Source organism: Anas platyrhynchos, chromosome 3 (assembly GCF_047663525.1).
Source record: "Anas platyrhynchos isolate ZD024472 breed Pekin duck chromosome 3, IASCAAS_PekinDuck_T2T, whole genome shotgun sequence".
NCBI lineage: Eukaryota > Metazoa > Chordata > Aves > Anseriformes > Anatidae > Anas > Anas platyrhynchos.
In genome coordinates, this window is record NC_092589.1 from 62,422,949 (window position 1) to 62,449,057 (window position 26,109).

The 26,109-nt window shown below is 41.7% G+C and overlaps 2 protein-coding genes and 3 non-coding genes across 10 annotated transcripts; 1 reads left to right on the forward strand and 4 right to left on the reverse strand.

Moving 5' to 3' along the window:
• Window positions 1-172: 172 nt before the first annotated feature.
• On the reverse strand, window positions 173-3,973 carry RPS12 (ribosomal protein S12). Of its 3 annotated transcripts, XM_027454499.3 has the most exons (6): window positions 3,869-3,973; window positions 3,671-3,722; window positions 3,124-3,240; window positions 1,450-1,552; window positions 851-952; window positions 173-260 (listed from the first exon to the last, which is right to left on the reverse strand). In XM_027454499.3, exons 2-6 carry the CDS (start codon window positions 3,682-3,684, stop codon window positions 198-200), a joined length of 399 nt encoding a protein of 132 aa, XP_027310300.1. In that variant the 5' UTR covers window positions 3,685-3,722; window positions 3,869-3,973; the 3' UTR covers window positions 173-197. The 3 variants fall into 3 exon arrangements, with proteins under 3 accessions (XP_027310300.1, XP_071892096.1, XP_027310301.1); XM_072035995.1 differs by lacking the exon at window positions 3,671-3,722 and having other exon boundaries at window positions 3,869-3,894; XM_027454500.3 differs by lacking the exon at window positions 3,869-3,973 and having other exon boundaries at window positions 3,124-3,315; window positions 3,671-3,728.
• On the reverse strand, window positions 597-732 carry LOC113843401 (small nucleolar RNA SNORA33). Its single transcript, XR_003496683.1, has one exon. It is a non-coding gene; the product is annotated as a small nucleolar RNA SNORA33 (small nucleolar RNA).
• LOC113843402 (small nucleolar RNA SNORD100) lies at window positions 1,020-1,106 on the reverse strand. The gene has a single exon (XR_003496684.1). It is a non-coding gene; the product is annotated as a small nucleolar RNA SNORD100 (small nucleolar RNA).
• Window positions 2,394-2,468, reverse strand: LOC113843390 (small nucleolar RNA SNORD101). The gene has a single exon (XR_003496672.1). It is a non-coding gene; the product is annotated as a small nucleolar RNA SNORD101 (small nucleolar RNA).
• A 4,492-nt stretch (window positions 3,974-8,465) lies between the features above and the next one.
• On the forward strand, window positions 8,466-25,301 carry SLC18B1 (solute carrier family 18 member B1). 4 transcript variants are annotated; one of them, XM_072035993.1, is made up of 14 exons: window positions 8,466-8,947; window positions 9,415-9,551; window positions 11,286-11,381; window positions 12,958-13,031; window positions 13,813-13,960; window positions 16,184-16,340; window positions 17,904-18,040; window positions 19,686-19,787; window positions 20,439-20,530; window positions 21,781-21,876; window positions 22,639-22,713; window positions 24,091-24,184; window positions 24,285-24,331; window positions 24,756-25,301. In XM_072035993.1, the coding sequence occupies exons 1-14, from the start codon at window positions 8,941-8,943 to the stop codon at window positions 24,826-24,828; spliced, it is 1,335 nt and encodes a 444-aa protein (XP_071892094.1). In that variant the 5' UTR covers window positions 8,466-8,940; the 3' UTR covers window positions 24,829-25,301. The 4 variants fall into 4 exon arrangements, with proteins under 4 accessions (XP_071892094.1, XP_071892093.1, XP_027310303.1 ...); XM_072035992.1 differs by having other exon boundaries at window positions 8,803-8,947; window positions 9,412-9,551; XM_027454502.3 differs by lacking the exon at window positions 8,466-8,947 and adding an exon at window positions 9,035-9,193 and having other exon boundaries at window positions 9,412-9,551.
• Window positions 25,302-26,109: the final 808 nt, after the last annotated feature.

Below are 26,109 nucleotides of genomic sequence, written 5' to 3' on the forward strand. Positions count from 1 at the left end.
AGGCATCATCATGGAAGAGGAGTTGCAGGGATTCCCACCATCTTTTTACGAAGCAGTTAAAAATATTTAAGAACTATTCCAAGACCTTTAAGTCCTTAAATCTCATGTTATCCTTTACAATCCAAATAATTATTCCACAGACCCATTAAACTCACACATCAAACACACACACTCTTGTCAGGCTCAAAGTTTATTTTTCATTTCTTGCACTTGAAGTACTCTTCGATGACATCTTTGGCCTGAGATTCCTTGCCATAGTCCTGTAACACAGAACAACCCATTATTAACATACAGATCCACTCTAGAGTTTATATCTTACTTTTAAAAGGACAACAAGACAACTGATTCTCTGACAGTGTTTCTCAAGGCACTCTCCAAATACACCCTTCCAAAAAAGTAATCTCAAAAGAAATCAGATCTACCAGCTGCTTTCCCTTAGTTATTCAAGGACTATTCTACTTGATCTAAACATAACCATTAGTACAGATGCATGCAGACTTCTCATTTCTGCTTAATGAAAGCCAAAGAAAATCAGATTGTGAAACAGTAACAAGAAATATGTAAATACATGCATAAGTCATTACTGCTTATGGTGAAGATGTAGCCATCTCTTGGGACCTCAAAGACAACCAAGTCTTTAAGGCTCGTACTGTGGCTTTACTTTACCAGCATTATTTTAAAAATATGCTCTGCAAAACACTTTCAAGTTGAGCAGACATTATTAACTGGATTTTACTCTTAAGATTCTCTTCTGGTATGTTTTTCTTAGTTTTCCCCTTGGCAAGAGGTCACAAAAGCATCCTTATATTTACTGATCACTTGCAGAAGAAATAAGCAAGTATCATCTTACTTTAACCACCACACAGCTGCAGCCCACCACTTTGCGAGGCTTTCCTTCTCTGTCGATCTTGCAGAGTCCTACCCATTCGCCCAGCTTTTTGTTGTCATCAACCTGTGTAAAATATTGCATCACATTAGAACTGGCAATTTCTAACATAACTGGGTTCAACAGAAAAGCTGCTGTACTCTCAGAAGTATTGGGTAACGTATGGCTGCTTTCCTCATAAATATCAGTAGAGGGAGCCAAAGTCTCATCACTGTACAGCTCCTATGTTTTCTAATTTCAACACAAAGTCATGTTTTAAGACTCTTCCGACACTCCATCACCACTAACTGATTAATTCTGTATCTCAGTATACAGGACAAAAGCTCACTTCAACTTTATAAGATACATGATACACATCCTTAGCCATTTTTATGTCTGTGGTTTTAGCGTTGCTCACACAAGAACCACACAGAACTGAAAAGTCACTGCTCCTTTCAGGAATTGCTCAGATAAGCCATATACAGAACAGCAGTGTTTCAAGGTTCAGCTCTTTATACGAAAGAAGTAGCTTAGATTGCTAGCACAGTATCCGTTACAGACTTGTCTGAATTTTGGACACTCACCTTTATCAGGTTGATCTGGTGTTCTGCACAGAGTGCTTCAACTAGCTTCACGTACATGGGTTCATCACAATTTGAAGCCAGGACACAAAGATGGGCTTGGCGCCTGAAAAAAAAGGGAACAGACAAATATAACTTCCAATTCTTTAGTAATTAAAGCCATGACAAACAGAACTCAGCACATGCATTTGTAACGATTTTTAGTTTTGATATACTTCTTTTGAAATACTAAAAGTACTTTTGATATAATTTGTAGCACATATTTCTCAAACACAACACAGTACTTATGCATCGTTAGCTTTATTGTCAGATTCTATTCCGGTTTCAGAAGCTTCTAAAAACCCCACTAAGTTAAATCTAGATCACTGGAAAAAGATTTAATGAATGGAAAAACACTGGAGTCACAAACAACTACTGTCTTTATTAGAAAGCAACGAAGTTAGAAGTTGCTTTTTGCTCTTTACCTCATATTGCAATAATTTAACATTAGGATTATAATTATCAAGGAAAGAATCAATTGCTATGTCAAGTTGTTATAAGCTCTTCAGAACAATCTTTTCTACTTACGTCCAAAGAAGCTGTTATGACACGGCCCCAATTCTAATTAGGATCTTTGTATACTGCAGTACAATGTTAAGAATATCAAAGGGATACCTGACAACAAAGAGAGCTGTATAGGTCTTCTATGCTTAATTTAATTTGACCACAGCAAATAAATCCTATGTTCTCTACAGCCTTCTTCACAACAAGCTTCACCAGAATGTTTCAGAAACAGCTTCCAGGCAAGAACCATCACACACAAACACACTTAAACCTCGCACATACATCATCCCCTGAACTCACGTTACAAAAGTTTGCATCTTAAAAGAACTCTTACCAACTACTTTTCAGCCAGTAAGTTCCATTTCTCTCATTTAGTACCTTATCTTGGAGCTTTTCGCATACAGGTTTGTCAGTCCACTGTTATCACTCATAAGAGGAGTGAAGGGGTATCCGACAATTTGTGGAGTCATCACTCAAACACTGTAGCTTTACTTCAACATTAAGACTATTATTGGAAGTTTGTGCCTATGCAGATGCACAGCCTACTTCATGCTACCAGAAACTGTAACTGTATTCAACAATTGACATATGAATGACAGATTTAATATCATTTTGATATAGTCCCAAAGCAATTATTTACAGCTACGATGAATAAAGCGAAGCTAGAAAAAAATAAAGATCTTTTTTTAAGAACTAAATCAAGTTTTCCAGTGTAAGTCTGACATATGTATTAACCCTCCCAATTCAAATTTTTATCAATGTTGAGAAGATCACCATTTCCTAAAACACAAAGATACTAGGCCTCAGATTTCCATAGCTTCATACAGTCAATCCATTATCTTCACAGAATCAATCTACATTTAGATTTGATGGTCCTGGGAGAGCAGAAATACAGAACCTAGTAGATTAAGTGCTTCTTATCCTCAAGTCATTGAGTTTTATCTCATTATTTTAAGGTCATAGCTAAAGGCATTTAAAAAAAACACTACTAAAAAAGCACAGTTATGCCAAAACATTCAACTACAAAAATCTGGACTAAAAAAGCACTGTAATTATTTAGAACACTTCTTCAAAATATACCCTACCTATTTTTCCTATTTGCCACAGATGAGAGAGGAAATACTAGACACTTACTTGTCCAAGGCTTTAGCTGCTTCACGAATCCCACGAGCTAGGCCATCATGGATAAGTGCGGTCTTCAGCACTTCTTGGAGGGCGGTGTTAACGTCCATTACACCTCCAGCAGTAATGCTAAACAGAAGACAGACATTATTGCTCTGTCCATGCCAAAATCTTCACACCTTTAAGCAGAAGCTTCCCGTTCACCTGCAAGTATCCAACCATTAAAAAAATTACAGCAGAAGAGCAAACCGAAGAAGAACTAATTTAGAGTAAGGAAGTAAGAAATAGAAGCAGTTGGGATAAATTTCAAGAAACCCCAGCAACGTGCCAGCCAGCCTACACGCCCCTTACAAAGATGGGGGAAGCCATGCGCACAGCCCCCTGCCAGCCGGAGCTCACACCCAGCGCAGGAAGGCGGTGGCGGCAGCACACCGGGGCCCGCGTGTGCAGCAGCCCCAGCAGCCGGCCGAGGCAGAGCAGCGCGGCACAGGGCGCTCAGGCCCGGCGCGGCCTCCATCCCTCCCGCCCGCCACCCAGCCCCATCCCCATCCCCGCTCACCCTTCCTCGGCCATGGCCCTCTCGGTGGGTGCCGCTCCCGCCCGGCTTCCTGCTGCAAATACAGACACAAACCGGCGCCGTGAGTGCCGGCGGCCTCCCCGCAGCCCCCGCCCGGCGCCCCCCGCCCGCGATGCCCGGCCGGCCGCGGGGATGGAGCCCGGCAGGCCCCGCCGCCGCCAGCGCCGCGCTCACGCTCACCCGCCGCCGCCGACAGCCGCACGCCGAAGAGGGGGCGGGGCTTCCGCCTCGCGCTCTTATAGCGGCCGAGGACCCCGGCGCGCGCGCGGGCGGGGGCTGCCCGCGGCGGTGCCTGACGAAAAGTAACCAGAGGGTGGCGGGTGGCTGCGCTGCTCCCCGTGCCCTGGGCTGCCGAGCGCGGGGCTGTGAGAGCAGCGCTGCCCGCTCCTCACGCCGCCAGCCTCCAAGGCTTATGTGATCACCCCGAATTGTTGTTTCACTGACGGCTTGAAACTCTGAAACTCTCCGCTGCAGCTTTGAGACGTTCCCCTTTAGCAGCTCCTGGGGGCGTTTGGCTGTGCCCTCTCCCTTCCTTCCTCTGCCAGAAGTGGTGTTATCAGTGGGAACGTGTCGCTTCGTGTTGGCCAAACCCCAGAAAGCACGCAGACACACACAAATGATAATGCCCACCCTGTTTCCCTCTCCCCAGGGTGATGTTCTTCCCTATATCTACCCCTCAGTCCTCCTGCTCCCCTTAAACAGCCCCAGAAATTCTCAATCTAAAGAGGTTTTGTACTGAGTGCAACAATAAACCGATCCCTCCCTCAATGTCATCATAGACACAAAAAGTCTGCCAAAAGGCACGTTAGGATTGTTGGGTACATGCAATATATTTTCTCTCCACGAGATGGAAGTATGCACATCTGAAAGATTCCTGTTACAGCAAAGGTCGCGATCACAGGGAAATTACAGTCCCTGGAGGTCAAAGCTGTAAGAACGGTTTTCCTAGAACAGTTGCAAGGCAACAAACCTGTTGTGTTATCTATATGTAGAGGGGAGGTGCTCGTTGGCACTGAACTCTGTTGCAATGTTGGTATAGCACACTAGATATATGTATATAATAATTAAAGAAAATATATGATCCAGTTTGAAAGTCCACTCCACTGTACAGTGTGTTAATGTGAACTCAGCATTCATGTGGGCACAGCACACTGGTGGCACTCCACCTGCTCTACAATTCTGTCCATTTTCCTACAAGGAGTTTTGATGGTTTTACCCAGTTGGGCAGCCGAGCTCCACCACAAGCGCTCTCTCATTCCCACTCCTCAAAGGGAAAGGGACAGAAAATACGATGGAAAAGGACTCGATGGTAGAGATAAGGACAGGAAGGTCACTCAACAATTATCATCACAGGAAAACAGACTCAGCACAGGGAGATTACTATAATTTATTACCTGTTATTAACAAGTTACAGAAGTGAGAAACTAAAAAACAAAACAAAACAAAACAAAACAAAACAAAACAAAACAAACAACCAGCACCTTCCCCCTATCCACCCTCTTCCACCTCCTCCCCCCAAGCGACACAGGTCCCCCACGGGCTGCAGCTCCGGCCTGGGGCCTGCTCCTTGGGGGGCTCTCCATGGGCCGCAGCCTCCTCCAGGCCACATCCATCTGCTCCACCGGGGGCTCCTCCACCCATGGGGGGGCTGCAGCGTGGAGATCTGCTCCATGTGGGACCCATGGGCTGCAGGAGGACAGCCTGCTGCACCAGGGGCCTCTCCACAGGCCAGAGGGGAACTGCTGCTGCCTGCCTGCAGCACCTCCTGCTCTCCTGCTGCACTGACTGGGGGGCTGCAGAGCTGGTTCTTGCTCCTCACTCATAGCTGCTGCGTAACTGCAGTTTTTTGTTTGTTTGTTTTGCCTTTCTTAAATCTGCTCTCACAGAGGCACAAACAACGTTGCTTATTGGCTCTGCTCTGGCGAGTGGTGGGTCCCTTTGGAGCCATCTGGAACTGGCCCTTATCTAACACGGGCCGCTGCTGGATTCTTCTCAGAGAGGCCTCCCCTGCAGCCCCCCATCACCAAAACCTTGCCACGCAAAATGACTTCAGGAGGAGCATAAAAGTATGCACAAAGTGCTGTCACGTGATGTTGAAGAATTTGGGTTCTCACCAGCTAGCTGCTCAGGGCAACCCATTCCGACTCACCCTCACTGCTTGTATTTTAAAATTCTTTGCTTATAGCTGCTACCCTCCGTGTTTCCCATTCCATTCCTTGACACCTCTGGCTGTCCCCCTTTCCACAGCAGCAGCCTTCTTCTTTTTACCCTGTATGATCAAAATGGCAACTGAACCTGGAGGGGCTTTTTCAAAGGAGTGGTACTGCAGCGAGTATATAATTATTCACTGTGTCTCAGCTGTCCTCTTCCTGCTGCTTTTTCTTTCTCTGTTTCTCTCCTGGTCTCTTGCTTTGGTAGCCTCTAATCTCACCTTGTGCTCACCCTGGAAACCACAACCCATCTTTTCTTCAGAATGCCAGACTCTCATGATAGCTTAACTTAACTGCCAAGAACTGAGTAATGAGGGGTTCAGACAGTGCACAGGACAGTGAGGCAGCCAGGCACCCAAAGGGTCAGCTTTTGAAAACTCCCAAGAAAGGTCCACAACACCACCAAACTGAACAATCAGCTCTGAATTTCAACAATCTTTGCCGAACTTACTTCCTTATGAAGTCTGTTTCTAGAAATGCAAAGCACAGGCAGCACTATAATAAATTTCTAGTGTCACAAGACAAAATTATCTCATTCCAAAACATAATTTCTCAGTCTTGCGGAACATCAAGCTGGAAGCCTTCCTGTAAATAACATTAGCACATATTCTACCCTCTTCTTCCTAAATTATCTTATTTCCTGGTCACATGGTCCAGAAAAACATTCTGCATCGTAAAGGTTTTTGTAGAGGGCAAGTTACTTTTACCCATTTCTCACCCTATCTCCAGCCAAAGTCTTGCTCCCCAGCCCAGATGGGTGAGATGAGTATTTCCAAGCACCTCCAGGTAATAAATAGTTCAGAACAGCCAACCAAGCGCCACTACTCAAAAGTACAAAAGATGCATATATCAAGTTTTAAGTGCCTGTAGAAAGTATGGTGAGACAATTCTAGGGGTTCAGAAAGAGAACAAGCTATGGCATTTCAACTCCAATGGAAGAAAATTCTGTGGTATTGTGACAACCGAATAAGAAAAAGTTTGCTGTTTTTTTGTTGCCTTCCACAGATTCTGTGTTGGACTTTCAAAGGATGGGGCTATCACATGGTTACCTTACATCAATTGTGAACTTTCTAACTACCTACATGCGCCACTATGACTTCAGGAAAAAAATACAAATATGATGCAAATAAGCACTAAGTGATTTCTGGATTGTAAGGTCAAAGTGTTTCTAAGATATCTGCAAATATAGTGTAAAATAACATAAGATACATATTCCCAAATGTGCTAAGCATTTCAGAATATCCTGGATTTCCACACGGAAAAGTGTTCTTAAAGCAATTTTCTTAGTATGTTTTTATCTTGCAGAATTGGCAATGGAGGTAGACTCTATTTGTAGTATTGCTCCAAGGCTTGAATTCTACATATGATTTGAATCTGAAATATATTTTTAAAGTTGCTGCAGACATGACATAAACAAGGCTTGTGTGCTTTTAAAAAATAAGTCTTCTTCTAAGACTTGACAGGCTTTTGTGACAGGCTGGTAACAAGTATCTGTTCAAAGGCTAATAAATATTCATATCTGGTTTTGTAGTTTCCTTTTTTTAAAATACAGAATTAACAAGCTTTCTGCCAACCATTTTCTTCTTACAACAATGAGCACTGCATTAGTAAACTGTATGCATGCACTGAGAGTTCATAGCCCCATTTCATTATGTGAGCCATAGCTCGTGCTGATCACAGTACAACGCTGCTACATCCCATACTATGTCCTTCTGTTGCACACATGGACTTTGTGGAAATCTGATTCCACAGGCTTTACTGGATTATTCATTACTTGCATGTAATTATTAATGAGAGGAAGACAAGGTCTGGAAAGTAATTATACTGCTGAATGTGCATCTGCACTGAAAAGAGCAAGTAGTTAGAATGAAAACTATTTCACCGCCTGAACATAATTGGTTGTTTAGCCAAAAAATGAAAGGTTTTTCTCCACAGTTTTAATTTCTCTTTAGAAGTTTCTTTTATTACCTCTATTTATGCATCATGCTTTGCATACATGAATACTTTATTATTATCCTTTTGTTGAAATCAGGATCAATGTCAAGTATTCTTCCTTTTTGGGGAGGGTAAGGCTGTTCAAGGGGCAGCATCTGTGAAAATGATTTATTTTTATGGCTTTTTCTGGAGGCAGACAGGACAAGATCAAGGTAGTTCTCAGGGACTTTTTTTTAACTTCACAGCTGTAATATATGCCACAAAATATATCATCAAAATATGGCTCAACAAAGGAACTCATGGCTGTCGTTCTTTGGAACTGATAAATAGTTTTAAAATTTCCTAACCCTGTGATAAGAAAGCAATTCTTTTCTTCCTGTTGCTGTGTGGGGGATTCTGAAGTTACATAAATGGAAATATTTGCCCTGAAATACCCCATTACGCGTCTTAATATTATAAGTGGTGACTAGATGGAGTTCTGATGACATACTTAAAATAGTGCTTTTAAGAGTAATTACTGATTTTTCTCCTGAAGCAATACATGTTCTGCCTTTTATTATGGTTTGATAATAACTGCTCACTCTTGATCTCCTTCCTCATTCCCCCCCACCCGCCCACTTCCAATAGGAACTTGTGTCATTTGTGTTGCTTCTTCCTCAGCTCCAGCCTGATTTTACTCCCGGCCAGCTGACAGGTACTAAATGTTGTGACAATATCGCTGCTCAGCTCTCCTGTTACTCTGATACTGTTCCCGTACCTTGCTATAGGCTGTGCAGGGGATTAGCCACCTTGCTTGTTCCCCCACTCCGAAGCAGCAATGCCGATTGCCCTTTGTCATGGATTAATGCTTGTGCTTACAAGGCAAAGCAGCAGCCCTACAGTAGCTGCCAGTCACACCTGAAGAGTCTTAGAGAGCAAAGCTGGGCCACAGCGGTTGTGTTTTCAGGAACTGCAACCAGCTCAGTCAGCTGTAGCGAAGCACAGTCCCTGGAGCCCATCCATCCCTTACTGCCAGAGCTCCGCTTGGCTGCCCGGACAGGGAAAGGCCCTTTTGGGGCTGCACTGCTTGCTTCGCCAGGCCCAGCGCGCAATGCCCCCGAGACACCCATGCCATGTGCGGCCCCAGCTGGTCATCCCGGTGCCGGTTACACCCGCAGGCACCGCGGGGCGCTTGCACCAGGGCGCGCAGGAGGCGCCCCGCGGCCGGAGCATGCTCAGTGGCGGCGGCCGCCGGGGCCGCGGCTCTGTCCCGGCCTCGCCTTGCCCGAGCGACGGCGCCCGGCCGGTGGCCGCTGCCTGCCGGGGAGGCGGCGGGGGCTCGCCATGGGCAGCCGGGGCTCGGACGGCGCGGGGCCGCCAGGTGGGGGCGAGGGGCGCTGCGGGGGGGGTACGGGACGGGACGGGAGCAGGCAGCCCGAGCGGGGCTGCTGTGTGCCCTGCCGGCAGGTGCTGCCCCTCTGCCTGCCGTAGCGAGGGGGTCGGAATGGGGGTTGTGAGCAGGATTGTCAGCCCCGCTTTGCAAACTGTGCTGCCCTCTCGCCTCTTGTAACGCATCCGCATGCCATTTCGCGTTTTAAGAAGACAGCACGGCGGCAGCGCTGGGCGAGGAGTCGAGGAGGCTCACCAGAGAGCAGCTCTTCACCATGGTGGCAACAGCTTCTATAAACTTCAGTTCGATGATCTGCTATTCCATCCTGGGACCTTTTTTCCCTGCGGAGGTAAACAACTTAGCCTGCTATTCTTTAGATTTTTATTTTTTTTTTTTTTTGCATGCTGAAACTTCTTTTAAAAGGATTGTGGCCACCACGGGACCTTTATAGCTGTGGACAAGCAGAGTTTTACTCTTCAGTTATGGGAATTCGCAGTGGCAGCGTGATGCTGTCCAGAATAGCTCAGAGCGCATGTAACAGTGACCTGGATCCTGGCCATGGACTAATTTCATCGTCCCCATGACCGTAAAGGAGACAGCAGAGTAACGATACGAGAGGGTGTATTTGCTTGGTTTCACGTGTGCTCTGTCTTTCTGACAGGGCTTTGCTCAGCAGCCATTTCCTGCAGTCACCTCTGTGAGTGTAGCTTCTCTGCCCTCTCAGCTCTGAGAGTCGGGTCTCCTAGTTGACATCCAGCTCTTAGTATGGTAAATCACAAATCACTGTGGGTTATGCAGACAGGATAGATTAGAGATAGAAATTAAGTATTTTTTTTTGCCTAGTGTTGCATAACAGTTTGGTGGTAGAGTTGAGATTAAAACTTGAGCTGTGTCCTGACTTGCGTTTCAGTACCTTAATCGCTCAAGGACTTTTTATTCATATCACCTTCGTTGTTAACTCATGCTTGGCCATCATTCGCTGTGTTAAACTTACTGACCTGGTAGCTGCAGGAAAAAATACGGTCGCTGTTCATGTTGAGTGAATGCAATGCTTAAATATGGGATGAAAAAACCTGCCATTATGCCTTTGCAACAGAAGTTCATTTCTCTCATGGTGAAGTTGTTCCCTGTTATTACCAAAAATATGTTAACATTATTTTTGCTGTAAATATTCCAATGTACTGCGTGTACCTAAGTGTGCTGTACCAGCTGTCTAAGTCAAAAACTTGCCTGGCACTTTTTATCACAGAATATCACTACTAGGAAGGGACCCACAACGATCATTGAGTCCAACTCATGGCTGCACACAAGACCCTACAGAAATCAGACCTTATTGTCTGAGAGCATTGTCCAAGTGCTTTTTGAACTCTGTCAGGTTCAGTGCCGTGACCACTGCCCTGGGGAGCCTGTCCTAGTGCCCGACCACGCTCTGGGTGCAGAACCTTTCCCTAACCCCCAGCCTGACCCTCCCCTGTCCCAGCTCCATGCCGTTCCCTTGGGTCCTGTCGCTGTCCCCAGAGAGCAGAGCTCAGCGCCTGCCCCTCCGCTCCCCTCGTGAGGGAGCTGCAGGCCGCCATGAGGCCTCCCCTCAGCCTGCTTGGCTCGGGGCTGAGCAAACCAAGGGACCTCAGCTGCTCCTCATACGTCTTGCCCTCCAGACCCTTTAGATGAGGACAGCAAAGATGATGAAGGGTAGACACGATACAGTGAAGTTAACAGACTTCTGTGTTCACTGCTTTCACGTTGTGTGAGGGATCAAATCTTTGTAGGTAGCTCCACTGCACACCAGCCAGAGTGATCTGTATGAAGTCTGTTCACCTGGTCGGTAGTACAGCAAACCACAGAGTGTTTCCACTCGTTGCAGAATTAATGTTACTTTTCCTTTGATCACGTATAGCTTAAATAGAAGTGGAAGGTGTCTTTGAATTGTTGCGGTGTTACCCTGTGAGCACCTACTGCCTTTGAGAAAGAAAATTGGTTTGTAACTGCACTGATAGAGATAAAAAGAATGTGTGCAAAGCATGAATGTTATTCACCTGAGGAATTTGCCTCCATCTTTACTGGTTGTGATCTTTTTTTGCAGGCAGAAAAAAAAGGTGCCAGTAACACGATTGTTGGCCTGATTTTTGGATGTTTTGCTTTGGTCAATTTCTCGACTTCTTTAATCTTGGGAAATTATGTAAGTATAATTGCAGCTGTGACTTATTTCTGTGATGACACAGGTTGCTACATGAAGATAGTTCTCTAAGGGTGAGAAAAGAGGTGTCTATTCAGTAGTACTCTTGGAAGGTTGTCTGCAGTAATTGGAGTCTGGCCAGTCAGTCTGAATTTGACCTAGATCTTGTCAGCAAAATTTCAAAATTGCTCTTCTACAGTTTTTGAAGGCAATGTAGGATGGCTGACATGCAACTTTTTTTTTTCCTCTGGTTAACTGTTTTGTTTGCTTCAGAATAATCTGCTCATCAGTTCTCCTTCAATATACCTCTCTTACCCCCAGCCCACATTTTATTTATTGCACATATTTATATACTTTGTTTGATTTGACTGTGTTCTTAAGGTTTTCTTTTTCCTTTAGTCTGCTGCACCCTTCTTCTTTTCTGGTATGTTGCCTTTTTCTTAACATTTCCTCCTATTACGACTCTGCTGCTTAGCTCAGTTTCACCTTCCACTTCATCCAATCGCAACCTGAGATAGACATCTCCATTTTTTTCAGCTTCAATTTTTACGCAGATTCAGGATTTTTTTTCTGTCTGGAGCGATTATAGATAAATTATATAACAACTTCTTTGGCTGGGCAGTCTCCTTTCACCCCATGGTGAAAGGTTTGTTCCTGGTGATGAGGTGGCTCATCAAGGTGCCACACAAGTGCCATTGGTAAGTCCATTGTGGGTGCTTATGATGGCATTCAGCTATGGTACACCCTCACTGAGTACTTCACAAGAGAGAGAGCGAGTGAGATCCGTCCTCACTTGAAGGCAGGTGAAGTGAACAAGCCTTTATCAACAGAGGTGGACAGTCCAGCAGGCAGAAAACTTGAGTGTTTCAGTGAAACTTGGCAGAATTCAGGTTTCAGTAATAATGTCTGAAACACAGGGGACTCTGTTCAGGCCTGAACAAGAAAAAACGTCTGAAATACCTGCTTTCCTTAGGGGATGTTACAGCATGGAATTAGAACCTCAGGTGTACTTTGTTACTGGATTAAGTTAGTTTTATGGCATGCCTCTCATCATCTTTCACTCTCTAGTGATGGAGTCTGAAGTGGAGGAAGATGGGGCTGTTTTTCTGGCAATAAATGACGAGGCCTGAATTTACCATGTCCCCTATTCCAAAACTTCCTGCTATTAAAGGCCTCAATAAATTTGTTTTAAAATTGGCTTCCATAGGCTTGAGCCATATACGTGACAGGTATTGCTGACTTGGCACTGCTGACAGTACTGGAGGGGGAATGTATTACTTCTTCCTTGTAATGAGGAATGCTGCTGCAATCCACTGCCCTGAAGAAGCTGCAGCATGCAGCTGTGAAATAGTTAACTGCACCATTGTCTTACCATTCTGAAAACTGGGTTAAGTCACTTAACCAGTTAGAATATTTTTAGGTTCAGTGTTGCGCGAAGGCACACAGGCAGGAGAATTGTCTCCAGATCTTCTAGTTAGGCTATAAAATGCCAAAAATGTTTTGACTTCTTAACAATAGCTTTGAGGAATTTTTGAAATAGGCTTGAAATAATAACGTGGAAACAATATTTAATTTACAGCTTACGCAGATTGGTGCAAAATTCATGTTTGTAGCAGGGATGTTTGTTTCAGGATGTGTGACAATTCTGTTTGGGTGAGTAAAAAAATTTTTTTTTTTTTTTACATTTGTCTTCTAATTACTTTAATTCATATGAAAATATGTTTTCAAAACACAACTGGAAATATTTGAGCATCATTTAGGTTTTGCTTAGGTCACTTAGTTTTTTGCATCTTTACTTTTTATCTCTGCTTTGTACAGCGCAATGAACTCTTTTCCATTTCAGTAGGTTTCAAGGCTTGTTTTCCCCTTGAAAGCCAAGGGGAAAGTTTCTCTATATAAAAATAACTTCCACAGTTAATGAACTGTAAGAAATCTGTCAAAGTCTAGCAGTAAGGGAACTACTTAGTGTTTTAATTGTTGCTTTCTTAATAAAGCAGCACTGAACACAGATGACAAGATTCACCTGTCAGCCAGTGAGGCTAAGCCACTCATTTTAGCAAAATAAAAACTTTATTAAAAACTAAATGAGCTCTTATTAGGTAGCTGTAATTCAATACATCAGACTCCTTGCATAGTTGCTTGGAAAAGCGATGAAATACAACAGAAGGTGGTACTGGTGTTTTTCATGGCTTGGGAGGTCACTACCCTTTTTCATTCCCTTTTCCAACACCAAAGACGGGGTAAAGGAGAAGGCTGTCTGAAATGGTTTGATAGTTTGAATGACTTTAGTAATATGATTCAAAATGATGTAGCAATAGGCAGTATTGGGTGTCTTGTAACTGTGTTCTTTAGTAAGAAGTTATGTTTCAGATCCTTTAGTGGATGACTTCCTGCATCTGGAGAGGTCTGTATTAACTGTTTTTTTTCTTCACAGAATTCTGGACAAGGTGCCAAATGGTCCAATGTTCATTGGTTTTTGCTTTTTGGTAAGAGCGATGGATGCAATAGGTTTTGCAGCAGCAATGACAGCATCATTTTCAATCCTTGCAAAGGCATTTCCTAATAATATAGCTACTGTCATGGTAAGTTCCAAAAGCGATGTTACAGCTGAGTTCCCACAATACAATGAATTTGCTATAGGCAGCCTAAAACCAGGAGGATAAAATATGCTGTTTCCTATGCAAGCGTATTCGAAGTTGTCACGTGGTTTTTCTTCATAATCCAGAATTATAATCCTAAAACAAGTTTAGACCTTAGCATAACTTCAGCTGAATATAAATAATCAAAGCAGTGCATGCTGCATATGTTTTGAAGACGGCTGGCTGAATCAATGGTAGTAGTCATTGGTTGAAACCAGGCTATTAAAACACTACCTAGCTACATAGGTTATCTATCTAATACCCAGACTTCAAAATAAATATAATTCACACAAATGGTAGCACAGTAAAAATGATACATAAGTGAAAAGTGTGTTGTAATTAAGGTCTCCTTAGGAATACAATTTGAAATGTGACACAGCTGGTGGCTTGGTAGCTACCTTGATTCAAGACAAGATCAAGACAGAGTAATATCAAAAGACAGGTCACTTTAAATTGATAGTCCATTTGCCGTATTATATACCATGAAGTGTGTTCTACATGAGAATAAAACCTCTTCAGATTCATCTGTGTAGAATCCCTTTTCTTGAAGGGACATGTTGGAGAGTTCTAGGTATTGTGAGCTGTGTTTGTAGTGATTGCAGAGGCAGGAGTCAGAAGGAGAAGCTGATGAGTTGCAGCAAGTTGCATCCTATGGTAAAACCATGAAGTCTGAGTGAATGGATGAGGGATTTTATCCTCAGTTCCCACTGCCCTTCATGATAGTGCTGAAAAGTGAAGAGCACTTCTCCACACCTTACCATTTTGGTATTGTTTTTCAGCCCACCTTTTATCTATCCATACCCTAAAGAACATGTTGGAGAGTTACTAAATGCAGCCACATCAGCCATGTTGAAGTGGGAAATTCAGCAACTGTCAACGTCCTCCCTCGATGGGAGGGATACATATACTGGAGAACACAGACAGGATCACTTTATTAGAATATCAGGTGTACCTTGTCCTCCCCTTACCTGTAATAATGCAGTACCACAGCACCTCCTCCACTTGCATTAATTCATTAACTCAGAAGGGCTTAGATGGTGCATAGCCAGATTTGAACTGAAGTCTCACTGATCATAAATATTTTAGTTCTAGAACAACACAAGTAAAAGCATTATTTGGATGAAATTATGTTAATTTATGGGTACTCCATGTGTTGAAGCTTACCAAAATTTCTCAGATCTGTCCAGAAATGTTGAGGACTAGCTAGTTAACTGCTGTTATTACTTATTTCCTTTCCTGCTGGGAAAGGAATAGGCTGGGACCCTAGGCTAAAGAACTTGGCTGTTACTGACAGCACCCTCTGTAGGGGCATTTGTCCCGTCTGATTTGTGTCAGTAAAAGTAGATATTCAACATTAATGTGTAGATTAATCTCTATGCTATCTTTGTGAGTCCTGTAAGTTACCAAAACTTTACCTGTGAGCAGCTATTACCACCAGGTGTTACTTGTTAAAAGGGGGCAGTCCAAGCACTGATTAATCCCGTGTTGAGGCAGGTGGTGGTAACTGATGTTGTAACACAAAATTTAAATGTAGTTGCATTATTGTTCTTTTAAAGTCCGTATCTTATAAAAGATAACAGATTACTTTGACTATAATTTAATAATCTGAGTTTTCCCTGCAGCAGTTTCACTGTTATTTCCTGCCCCATAGTCAGCAAATCCAGCCAGTCAGTTGTGGAGAGGAACCTTTAACTTGATGCATTCATCTCATGAAATAATGACTCATCCGGGTAGGCTCGTTCAAGATCCACTCCACCACAAAGGCTGTGGGATCATCTCTCCTTTCCCACGTGCTGAGTGGGAGAGATGATGACTTCAGCCTGGGTTAGCCTACAGATGCTTCCCATCAGTAGAGCGTTTGTTTTACCTCAGGACTTGGACACATAGGTGATAGCTATGTGGCCAACCCTGCAGTGGGTTTGGGTACAGGTGGTTCACCTCAGTGAAGCAGAAGAGATAATTGCTGTCCCACAGAAAACTTTAAATTCTATTTGCTGTCCCACCTTTTAAAGTCTGCACTGGCTGTTATCTCCTGTAGCAATCAAGTGCCTCTCTCTTTTACTAGCCTGACCACGTTATATTGCTCCTCAGAGAAGTGGTTTGCTTTTTATTGTTACATTGGAATTTCTCAGCATACTGACTTCTGTTTTCTTTTTCATCCTTTAGGGTAGCCTTGAAATTTTTACAGGGCTTGGACTAGTGCTTGGCCCACCTTTAGGTGGCTTTTTATATCAATCCTTTGGTTACGAGGTCCCTTTCATTACGCTGGGATGTGTGGTATTGGTCTTAGTACCTATGAACATGTGCATGCTACCAAAATACGGTAAGCACCTTTCTTCCTGCCTCCTTTGTTTACCTTCATTTCTTGACTATAAGTAGTCTATATATACATGTGTATATATATAACACTCCTTTAGAAAATTGTCAGCTTCTGGAGTCTTATCCAACTCAAAGGGTTAAATTAACTTGTGATCCTGATCAGGCCCATGTTTTAATACTAAATAATGCATGCAGTTGACCTGGAATTAATCCAACATGTCATGTCTGTCTCTAAGATGGACAAACACTAAGAACTCTGGAAGTGAGCTGAGAGAGATTTTTGGTTTGTTTTATCTTCTCAGCTTCAGGGTCTGTGAAGCATCGGTTGTATCATCTGGTTGTTGTAGCTATTTGAAGATTGAGATTGGTTTTGCCTAGAACAAGAGAGTTTCACATGTTTGAGGGGTTAATGGTGTGTAGGGGGAACAATTGCAGGAAGAACAAAAGGGGGTTATTTGCACTGAATGATGCCTGATCAAATTAACATGAAAGAATGTTAAAATTAATAAGTGAGGTGTTTAACTGAAGTGCTGGAGTTCATACACCTTTGAATAGATTTTATGTGATCTTGTTTGGACAAAATGTTAACTTAAAGGTAAGTCTTCGCAGAGGATGGCAATTGAAAGGTTCCAATTCTGTTAGTCTTCTCTAGGAGAAACTTTAAAATAGATGTTTTTCTCCTCTTTTTTTTTTTCCATATAAAAGTCTTGGAGATTAACTTCATATATACCATCATTGACAGAAAATTTACGATGGTTAACCAGATGATGCTAATGCTTTCTTTTTTTTTTTTTTTTCTAAGTGCTGAAATTATGCAGAATAATGATGTTATTGGCCAGTTTGAAGCTGCATTAATAAATGTTAGCTCTGAGCTAGTAGATGCTAATAAATGAACATTAGTTTTATGTATAATACTCTTGAGATTACATTTGACTATTAAAGCACCAACAGCAGCAAGAAGAGAGCCTGATTTAGAAATGACATCTAACAGAGAGATCTGAAAGAAGCTTCCTGTCTAGAATACAGATGGAACATGTAGGCGACCTGAATGAGTAGTTGCTTAAAGAATGAGATTTGAATAAGTAGTTGCTTAAAAATTCAAACAGATCTCAACGTATAAATAACAATAGTTTTATTTTCAGGGTATGTTTCTCTTGCTGAATATGAATATTTCATCTATGAGGGATGTACTAAGAGATTTTATTCCCCCCCTTTTGTTTGTTTTAAAATGAAATGCGTCTATAAGATTTTCCTTTTAAAAGAGCTAGCAGAGAAATAACTGCGTTTTCACATACCTAGGAATAGTAAGTGCTTTTGTTCTAGTTGAGTGGGGATACATGCAATTGTTGGAATCTAAGTTGTGTATTTCTCTTGTATTCACTTATCAAATTTGGTTTTTAGAATATAAAACAAGCATAATAGTCGAATACTGACTTTCTTTTGTTTGTTAAATTGCAAGCTTAATAGGACTAGAAAAGAGGAAATGCTGATTTTATTTATTTCATTTGAAGCTTATGCCGCTGAAAAGAATGTGACTTTTTTCCCTCCTCCTTTTCTCCTGAAACAGATTCAACCCCTAGCAAGGAGTCCTTTTGGAAGCTCATTCTTCTGCCAAAAGTCTTACTTCTCTGTCTTACTATATTTTCTCTAAGTGCATGCTTGGGCTTTTTGGATCCCACAATGTCTCTGTTTATTCTAAAAAAGGTAAGTCTTGCTAACATGCAAGAAAGTCCTGACTTGCAGTGAATAAGTGGTAAAAATTATAGCTTAGTATCCCAAACAACATTGTCTTATCTAGCTGAAATGGTTTAATTAGCTATTAACTTAATTTGATTTTCACAGTGCTGATAAATCAGTTTCCATTTACGCCATTTGTTGCCACAGGGTCTCAGTAACTTTGAGTACATTTTGGGGCTTTTAAATATTTGCTTCTTCCTCTTTAATTGGCTTTCAACTGCAGAGATTATTCTCTGAATGGGCAATTTTTATAAACTAGGGACCTTTTCCTCCTTTCTGAAAGCAACTTGTGTAAAGTTGCAACAGTCATTGGCAGTGGTGTATCTCTTGATGGGGACCTAGGTTTTGGGGAGCATAGCATCACAGCCTGTCCTTCTCACAACAATGCCAAAGTGAAATTGGTTGCAACTATGTAGCCTGCTAGCTGGGTTCTTCAGCTCTCATTAGAGACAAGCTTTTTATTTGCTTTTAATTAATTTCAGTATTTGTATTTATTTATATATAATTTTATTTATCTTCCTAATACTGTTTAAGGTAATGAATTTCAAGTAAACGGTTTATGATTCTCTTCCTGCCTGAAATTAAGCAATGCTTATTGAGTGGTTTACTTATTAATTGTTTTTCTAGGGAATAGCATTTCACAGTTTGTAGTACTACTGCTATGTTTTCCGGGTCTAGTTCAGCACTAAGAGCACCCATCCAGGATGGGGAGGAGGCTTGGTTCTAACCTCTTGCACCCGGACAGACGTGAATGTATGTCTTCTGACACCCAGGCAGGATCTGTAATTATCCCACTGTAGAACAGTGTGCACTGGCATGGCTCGTTTGCTTTCTCTCTCCTCTGTGCTAGCAGATACTTGCTGTGAAATGACTGCAGCCTTCTTGGCAAGTGTTCTAACCACAAAATTAGAGTCGTTATTGTGTTCTTGCATATAGCAAGGAAATAGTGAATATTTATGTAGTCTGTGCCACATGAAACACCCTGGAATACCTTGTAACTGGTAGTTAAAACCCTAATTTGAGAGTCTAGCATGCATTTTATTCGTTATACATTTTGTTTCAATATAGAGATGTTGCTGCATTAGGAAAATGGAGGCCTCGGGGTATTTGCTAAAAGCCTCTTACTCAATCTCCTAAAAATCCTTCTTTGGTTGAAAAGCCATCGTTGTGTTTTGCAGCACTGCTTTCTTCTAAGGTGCCCTGATTAGCAGTGAATGACTGCAGTGTTTATGCTTTTCTAAATGAAAATAAAACTGAAGATTGGAAAGGTAAAGACTAAATCCGCCTAAACTTCAGTGTGTCAAGTGTCACCTTCAAATTTGGCAGCTATCAGTGTTAGAACCCAGTTGTGCTGGTGTAGGGACGTAGCATGGTGTTTGTGCCTTGGTCAGGCCTTATCTGAGTTCAGTCACGTGAGACTTTGCTGCTCCATGTACAGAAATGGAAGAAAGCTGGATCTCTGCTGATGACTTCAAATACTTGCAAACTGTGTGTGGTATCAATAAAATACATAAAATCATGCACAGATGGCAGTTATGTGTACTATAATTCTTTGCTTGCCCTTTAATGAATGTAACATACATGTGTTGTTGTGTTTTTTTCCTTCTCATAGTTCAAACTTCCAGCTGGTTATGTGGGCTTGGTATTCCTAGGTCTGGCACTCTCGTACTCCCTGTCTTCTCCCCTTCTCGGCCTCATAAGTGACAAACTGCCAGTGAGTACTATCCTGTGTAGTGGTAGTAGCGCACTCGGTACGTTTAGTTGGAACTGGAGGGCTTCCCATATGGAAGCAATGTTGGCCTGCTGCTGTAAGGGATTTGTGTTTCAGGATCTTGCATGTCTGCTAAATACTGCCAACTTAAAGGTCGTGTTTCCAGCCAATGTGGAACAGATAATGGGAAAGCATTTTACAGTTGCTCATGCTTTTGTCCGCACCTAATTTTATCTTCTCCTGAGAAGAGGAGCAAGATGCATCTAAAAGTGTCTGGGTGACAGCCACTGCTAATTATCAAGGAAAACCAGACTTGGAAGGTGTGCATGAACGGTGGTGCCAATTCTCTTGACTTTTTTTTTTTTTTGCCACCACCTGTCGGAAACTAATAATGGCCTTTGTATATGAGAATTGCATGCAGTGCTGTATTATATTTCTTATGCGAAGGAAGAGTAAGACCTGAAATATTTTGCTGACAGAGCAGCACCATTACTCAGTATCCTGAAATCTCCGTATTAAGCAGTGATTGCATTGGTGGTGATTGCAATGGTGGTCTCTAGAGGAGCAATACTTCTTGGATTATTAGGAAAGACAAAATTGTTGTGTTAAATATTCACATTTTTAAACTGCTTATCTCTTTCTTTTCTTTCACAGCACCTCAGGAAATGGCTGATGGTATCGGGAAGCTTAATAACAGCCCTGTGCTTTTTCATGTTAGGACCTGCTCCTGTGCTGCACATTGAAAGGTACAGAACTGCCTCTTCTTGAACCTGTCTCCGTAGGTGATGTCTTAGTGATGGGTGTCATGATTATAATCATATTTGTCTACAAGTCTATAATTTAGTACCTTTGACCAAGAAACTGTGTGTGGTTTTGTTTGTTTAATTTTTGTTTGTTCTTTGTTTGTTTGTTTTTTGTTTTGTTTTTTACTTCTATTATGATATAATAACCGTAAATCAGTGGAAGCATCTGAAAATTGAGGCATAGCTAAGGTAGTGTCCTGGTTTCAGTTAGAACAGAATTAATTTTCTTCCTAGTAGCTGGTGGAATTTCTACGACAGGTAGAAATGGCAGCTTCTTGAAATGCATCCTTCTCCTCAGCATTTTGTTATGTTGTTTGCCTATGTTAATGGATGTGGCGGAACAAGTACTGCTTTATAGTTTCCTTGCCTCCCCATTCTGTTACACTGTAGCAAACCAAAATCCTCTTTCTGTCTTACTTCTCACTTTTCTCAATTTCATCAGTAGTTATTAACTGTGGGTTTTGTTTGCGTGGCTATGCAGTACTGTTGATTTTTCTTCTTTCTTTATAGATTACTGAGCTATAGTTTTGTTTTCATCTAGCCAAGTAGAGACTATGTGTATTTCACCTGAACTCTGCATTGCCATAATCTTTGAGTTAATTCACTGCAAAACCCTGCTATGTTTAGAAAAGAGCTGATTAGTCCTCCTGTCTTGGGTTATATACTTTGTTAAAGGTGGTGATAGGCTTGCTAATATGCAGTTAGTCAACTCCTTCCTCCTAGACTTCTGCTTTTCAAATGAGCTAGTCTTCCTCTTAGACTTCTGCATTTCAAACCAAGCTGGTGAGAAAAAGAAATCAGTAAATTCTTCAACATTCCTTTCTTTGGGTATATTATATTAGAGTACATAATTTTACCTGCAAAATCCTTTACTTGTGCAACAAACTGAGGCTGGAGCTTGGATGTATGTACTGCTGAATTAAACTTGTCTGTCCACTTCTGTGTATTCCTCTTAAATTGAACTGCCTTTGATAGAGAAACGCTTGAGGATTTTTAAAAGCTTTTGCAAAGTCTTTTTTAAACATAGAGCTTTATTTTTCAAGCCTTATTGTTCATTTACAATAAAACTCTTTTTGGCTTCAAGAAACTTAGTTTTCTGGTCAGTCATGATGAGATTATATAACAGCCTTCAGTCAAGTGGTGTCCTCATTTGAAAAGAGTCTTCAGCTGTTGTTTAAATGCCTCTTTTGCAGTCAGCTGTGGATGTTTGTCCTAGTGCTGGTTTTGATTGGCTTTTCCCTTGGCATGAGTGCTATCCCAGTATTTCCAGAGATACTGCAGTGTGCATAGTAAGTAACTGTCTGACACATCTTCCACGTTTCTAACAGTAGGAAGCTCAAGCTGTAATTTCAGAGGTGAATGCAAAGTAGGTTTTGGTGTGGCCTTTTCCCACTTTTGAGACCAAGGCAGCGAGTAACAATTAAATATTTCCTCTACTCTTTTGTTTTCTGACTGAGCACCCCAATAAGGCATGGTCATTATATTTCAAATAAAATTTTGTAAATATGTACATCTGTGCTGCAGGCACAATGAATTGACTTTGTGTCATATGGGATAACCTGGGTGTGGTTTCATGTACATACGATTTATTTAGTAGCCAGCAACTTTCAATGGGTTTTTGGGCTGCGTTAACATTAACAGCTGCACGTAGAGGAATTGCACTTGCTCAAAATACAAGGTCTATGATTTAGCTTGGGAACAATGACCTAAAAGGATCTTGATTTACTGCTCCTTTAGAAACAAGGTCTTTTCTTCTTAAAAGCCACCTGTCATTGTTTTACACTTGCCATGTGAAATATGGGGACTGAGTGACGGTGTGCTGTTAGCAATCTCCCTCAGAAGACGTAAGAGATGAGAAGTAGCTCTGCAGTCCTCCAGAGAAACAGGAAAGAAGAAAGTATTGGGTAAACAGTCATGATTCTGGTGTACGCTTTTGCTTGTTAACTGTTCATGTTATGCATATTTAAAAGAAGGGAGAAGCTTTATAGGAGAAGAATATAGTGAGGTGCAGTGATGTATTGCACTACTCTAACTGGACTGTCTTTCTGCAGTGAGAATGGGTTTGAAGAAGGTCTGAGTCTGTTGGGGCTGGTGTCAGGGCTCTTCAGTGCCATGTGGTCCCTTGGGTAGGTATACAGTCACCTTTTTATAAGCTAGTAGTGCTTGCTTGTTCTGCACTATTGCTATGCGAAAGTGTGCTAATTACAAATAGAAGTTGCTCACCGCAGTCGTTGTATTGACCTTCATTCAAGAGGTTCTTGCTGAACAGGTGCATAGTGGACATGTGAAAACAAACCTTTTTATCCTAGAAAGGTAATGGCCTCTGACCTTGTCTTCTTTGAAATGCATTGACTTTCTTATCAGAAAGCTTCAGTGATTAAGTGGATGTTAACTTACACTTCTGTAAGGTCGTTTTGTTGCCAATGGATTTTTTAATTCACAATATAGACAGGGGTGGAGTCTGATTTATTTATTTTTTCCTCCTGCATTTGTCCTGGTTAGAATCACCTATTCTCTTTCAACCACAGCTGTTATTTGGGGTTTGTGTTTGCTTAGCTTAGCAGAGGGTGTCTGAGATTCTTACCCAGTGGTTGTCCTAGAAATGAGTGCAAGATGCTACCTTCTGAGTGACTTCTCTGAGTTGTCCCTCAGTGGGAAAAGAGTCCCCCTCTTGGCAGTCACTGTCAGGATGTTTTTTTAATCAGTCCTTCTAGTCCTCTGTGGGTTTCAATGGTATGTATTTGCACCATTTTTGTAAGCCAGCTGAAGCACTAGATGTCCTGTTTATTTGGTGTAGGGTTCAGTACAGATAAATGCAGCATAGTTTTAGCAAAACACAGTTTTCTGCTTCTATTAAACATGGTTTTATTATGGCTTGTTTCGAGGAAGTCTCTCTAGCTGTACAAAGTTTTGTCCTTTCCTGTAGCAAGTGTTGATATCACGTAAGATCTTTCATAAAGTGACAACAGCGGCATAACCTTTCATGGCACTGTTACACAGATGGAGGTGCAGGGATGTTACATAAAGCTCAGCTTTGTAATGACCACAGTAATGAGAACCACATCTGTTGCAGTGTGCCTTCCTACCTGCCTGTACCCATCAGTCTTCTGTCTTGAAGTGTGGAAGGTTTAAATTTTGAGAGACAAGGGTTTAAATTTCTTTTATGGTAGAAACAGTCTGTCTAGACACTTCGTTAGAACATTGTTTTTAACGGAGCCCCTAAGCCATCCTGGATATAGAAAAGAGTGCATTCTGCCCTCTGACATGGATCCTATCTCCAGCTGAGGAGGCAACTGAGAGGGTTTATTGGGGCCATGGCAAACAAAGAATTAATACTTACTGTGGATTATAGGCAAGTCAGGTCTATGGCAGACAACTTCTTTCTTGGCAGAGAATCAATGCAGGGAGGCCACAAAGTGCAATAAAACTTGTCCACAGAATATAATCTGTGTTTTTTTGTTTGTTTGTTTGGGATGCCACCACCTCATTTTGATTTGTTGCAGGGCATTTATGGGTCCCACTTTAGGAGGATTTCTAAATGATAAGCTGGGTTTTGAATGGGCCTCAGCCATCCAAGGAGGATGGGCACTGTTAAGTGTAAGTAATTACAAACATTTTGCTTTTTATACCTATTGTAATTAAGAACTATTGCATAAGTTTGTTGTTATTATGATTGTAACTGACTGTTTCCTCAAAGGGTCTTGCAATTGGAATATTCTATATTGCTGAGGCCACAAGACGAAGGTATGCAGAGATATTTTTCTTTATTTTATTTAAATCAAATCTTTGGAAGTTGTGCTTCCCTTGTTTCTTCACTATCAACCTAACAATGAGCAGTAAAAATATTGCTTACATACTTTGTCTCTATGCTTTACTAAATCCTCGCTGACCTAAACAGAGACCTGAACCTGGCAATGCCAGTTCTATACAAGCAACAGGACTGTGGCATTAAAGAGCAAACCCTACTTGTAGTTCCTCCAGGAGGATATCTGTGAGCTGTGTCTGTAGAAGTGTATGTTTCTGTGCAATCGTAGGGAGCCAAATTAAATGATCCAGGTAGCTTTTTCCACATTATGTGTGTTTATGTTATAATGTTAGTATTGCATAGAAATATCTAGAGAATATTAAACCTGTTTCTCCCCTACCGTTCTTTTCCTTCTGCAAACAGTTCGAGTTCCAGCCTGCAAAATCCTCCTGTTGATAATGAAGAAAGAACTCATCTGTTGGCTAGTGAAACATAGCCAGAAATTATTTTGGTTCTCCATTTACTGTTGTGGTTTAACTTCGTGTCTGAGATGAGTGGACTTTAACAGTGTTTCGTTATTCTGGAGACGTGATACACCTAGTGAACAGCCAGTTGTGGTTTACTTGGAGCTGCATCACTGTTTTGAAACACTAAACAATGACTGCCTTTCTTTTGGAGGTCCTCGTGTGGATTGGTTGCACTGATGAGTAACCCTCAGCTGTTGGCCTCTTTAATTGTATTCCATATGCAGTGTACCACTGTATGTGAAGAGGTGCATTTTCAAATGTCTGGCTTCTGTGCATTATTCTTGGATAAAGCTACTATTTTGCTACTGTGATTTTTCTATATTTTTTAGAAGAAAGGTTATCTTGTAATACTTTAACTGATACATAAAATGTTGAGACAGCATTTGAAATGACAAAGCACTTAAGCACAATACTGTTTTCAATAAAGCAACTTTTTTCCTAAGTTTTGTGAATTTTCTTGGAAAGGAACAGTCTTTGTGTACCAGCAGTTGCATTGTATGAGTGTCTGAAAATGGGAAGCAAAGGTAATGAAGAGAAGACATAGCATCTCCACACAGAACTGATTTTCAGTCTTGAAGGAGACAGTGCACTGTGTGTGTGTGTATGTACAAACATGGTCGTATTATATACGAAGACTTAGTTTGGTCTGCGAGAGATCCGTTTTGCTAATAAATGCCATCTGGAATATTTGTACTAAATGACTCTGCAACAGTAAATCTATGAGAAGTTAGGGCTACTATTTCCCAACAGAGGAAAAAAAAATATCTGCCCTTCCTCTAGATGCTTAGCACAAAAATTTTCTCTGATAGCTGGCTGAACTGTGAAGCATTAGGGTGCAAAGAGCAACCTTCCTCTAGGAACATCCTGGCAGTAGCTCTGTTTCCTTTTGTATCCTTTTTGAGATCCAGAGTGTACTGCTCAGCCTAGTATAAAATGCCAGTCCTGCGCGTGCTGACGGTGAGGCAGGTACGAAGGAGCTGAGAGAACCAGTGGAAAATGCCAAGTGCATAAGGTGCAAAGCTGTAGAAATGAGCTTCATTAGCTCTGCTGTGGAATTACTTGTTTACTTACCTGATCTGTGCTGCTAGGACTTAAGTGGCAGGAATTACCAGAACATAAATATCAATGAAATTAACGAGCTGTCCTGCAACTTGTGAGCTTTGCCAGCAGTCCACTAGAAATTGGTCAGGCTTAACTAACTGCTCTGGCACTACATTTTCTCTTCCTTCTTTCACGTATACAGTGGAGGT

What these genes read in the sequence shown, in the direction of transcription:
- RPS12 (XM_027454499.3), bottom strand. An exon ending in ACCAGATCAACCTGATAAAG is followed by an intron (nt 953 to 1,449) that starts GTGAGTGTCCAA and finishes TATTTTACACAG; the next exon opens with GTTGATGACAACAAAAAGCT. An exon ending in GCAGCTGTGTGGTGGTTAAA is followed by an intron (nt 261 to 850) that starts GTAAGATGATAC and finishes TCTGTGTTACAG; the next exon opens with GACTATGGCAAGGAATCTCA.
- SLC18B1 (XM_027454502.3), top strand. Translation starts at nt 9,157, where the DNA reads ATGGGCAGCCGGGGCTCGGACGGCGCGGGGCCGCCAG. An exon ending in GTGCATGCTACCAAAATACG is followed by an intron (nt 16,341 to 17,903) that starts GTAAGCACCTTT and finishes CTCCTGAAACAG; the next exon opens with ATTCAACCCCTAGCAAGGAG. An exon ending in AGTGCCATGTGGTCCCTTGG is followed by an intron (nt 22,714 to 24,090) that starts GTAGGTATACAG and finishes GATTTGTTGCAG; the next exon opens with GGCATTTATGGGTCCCACTT.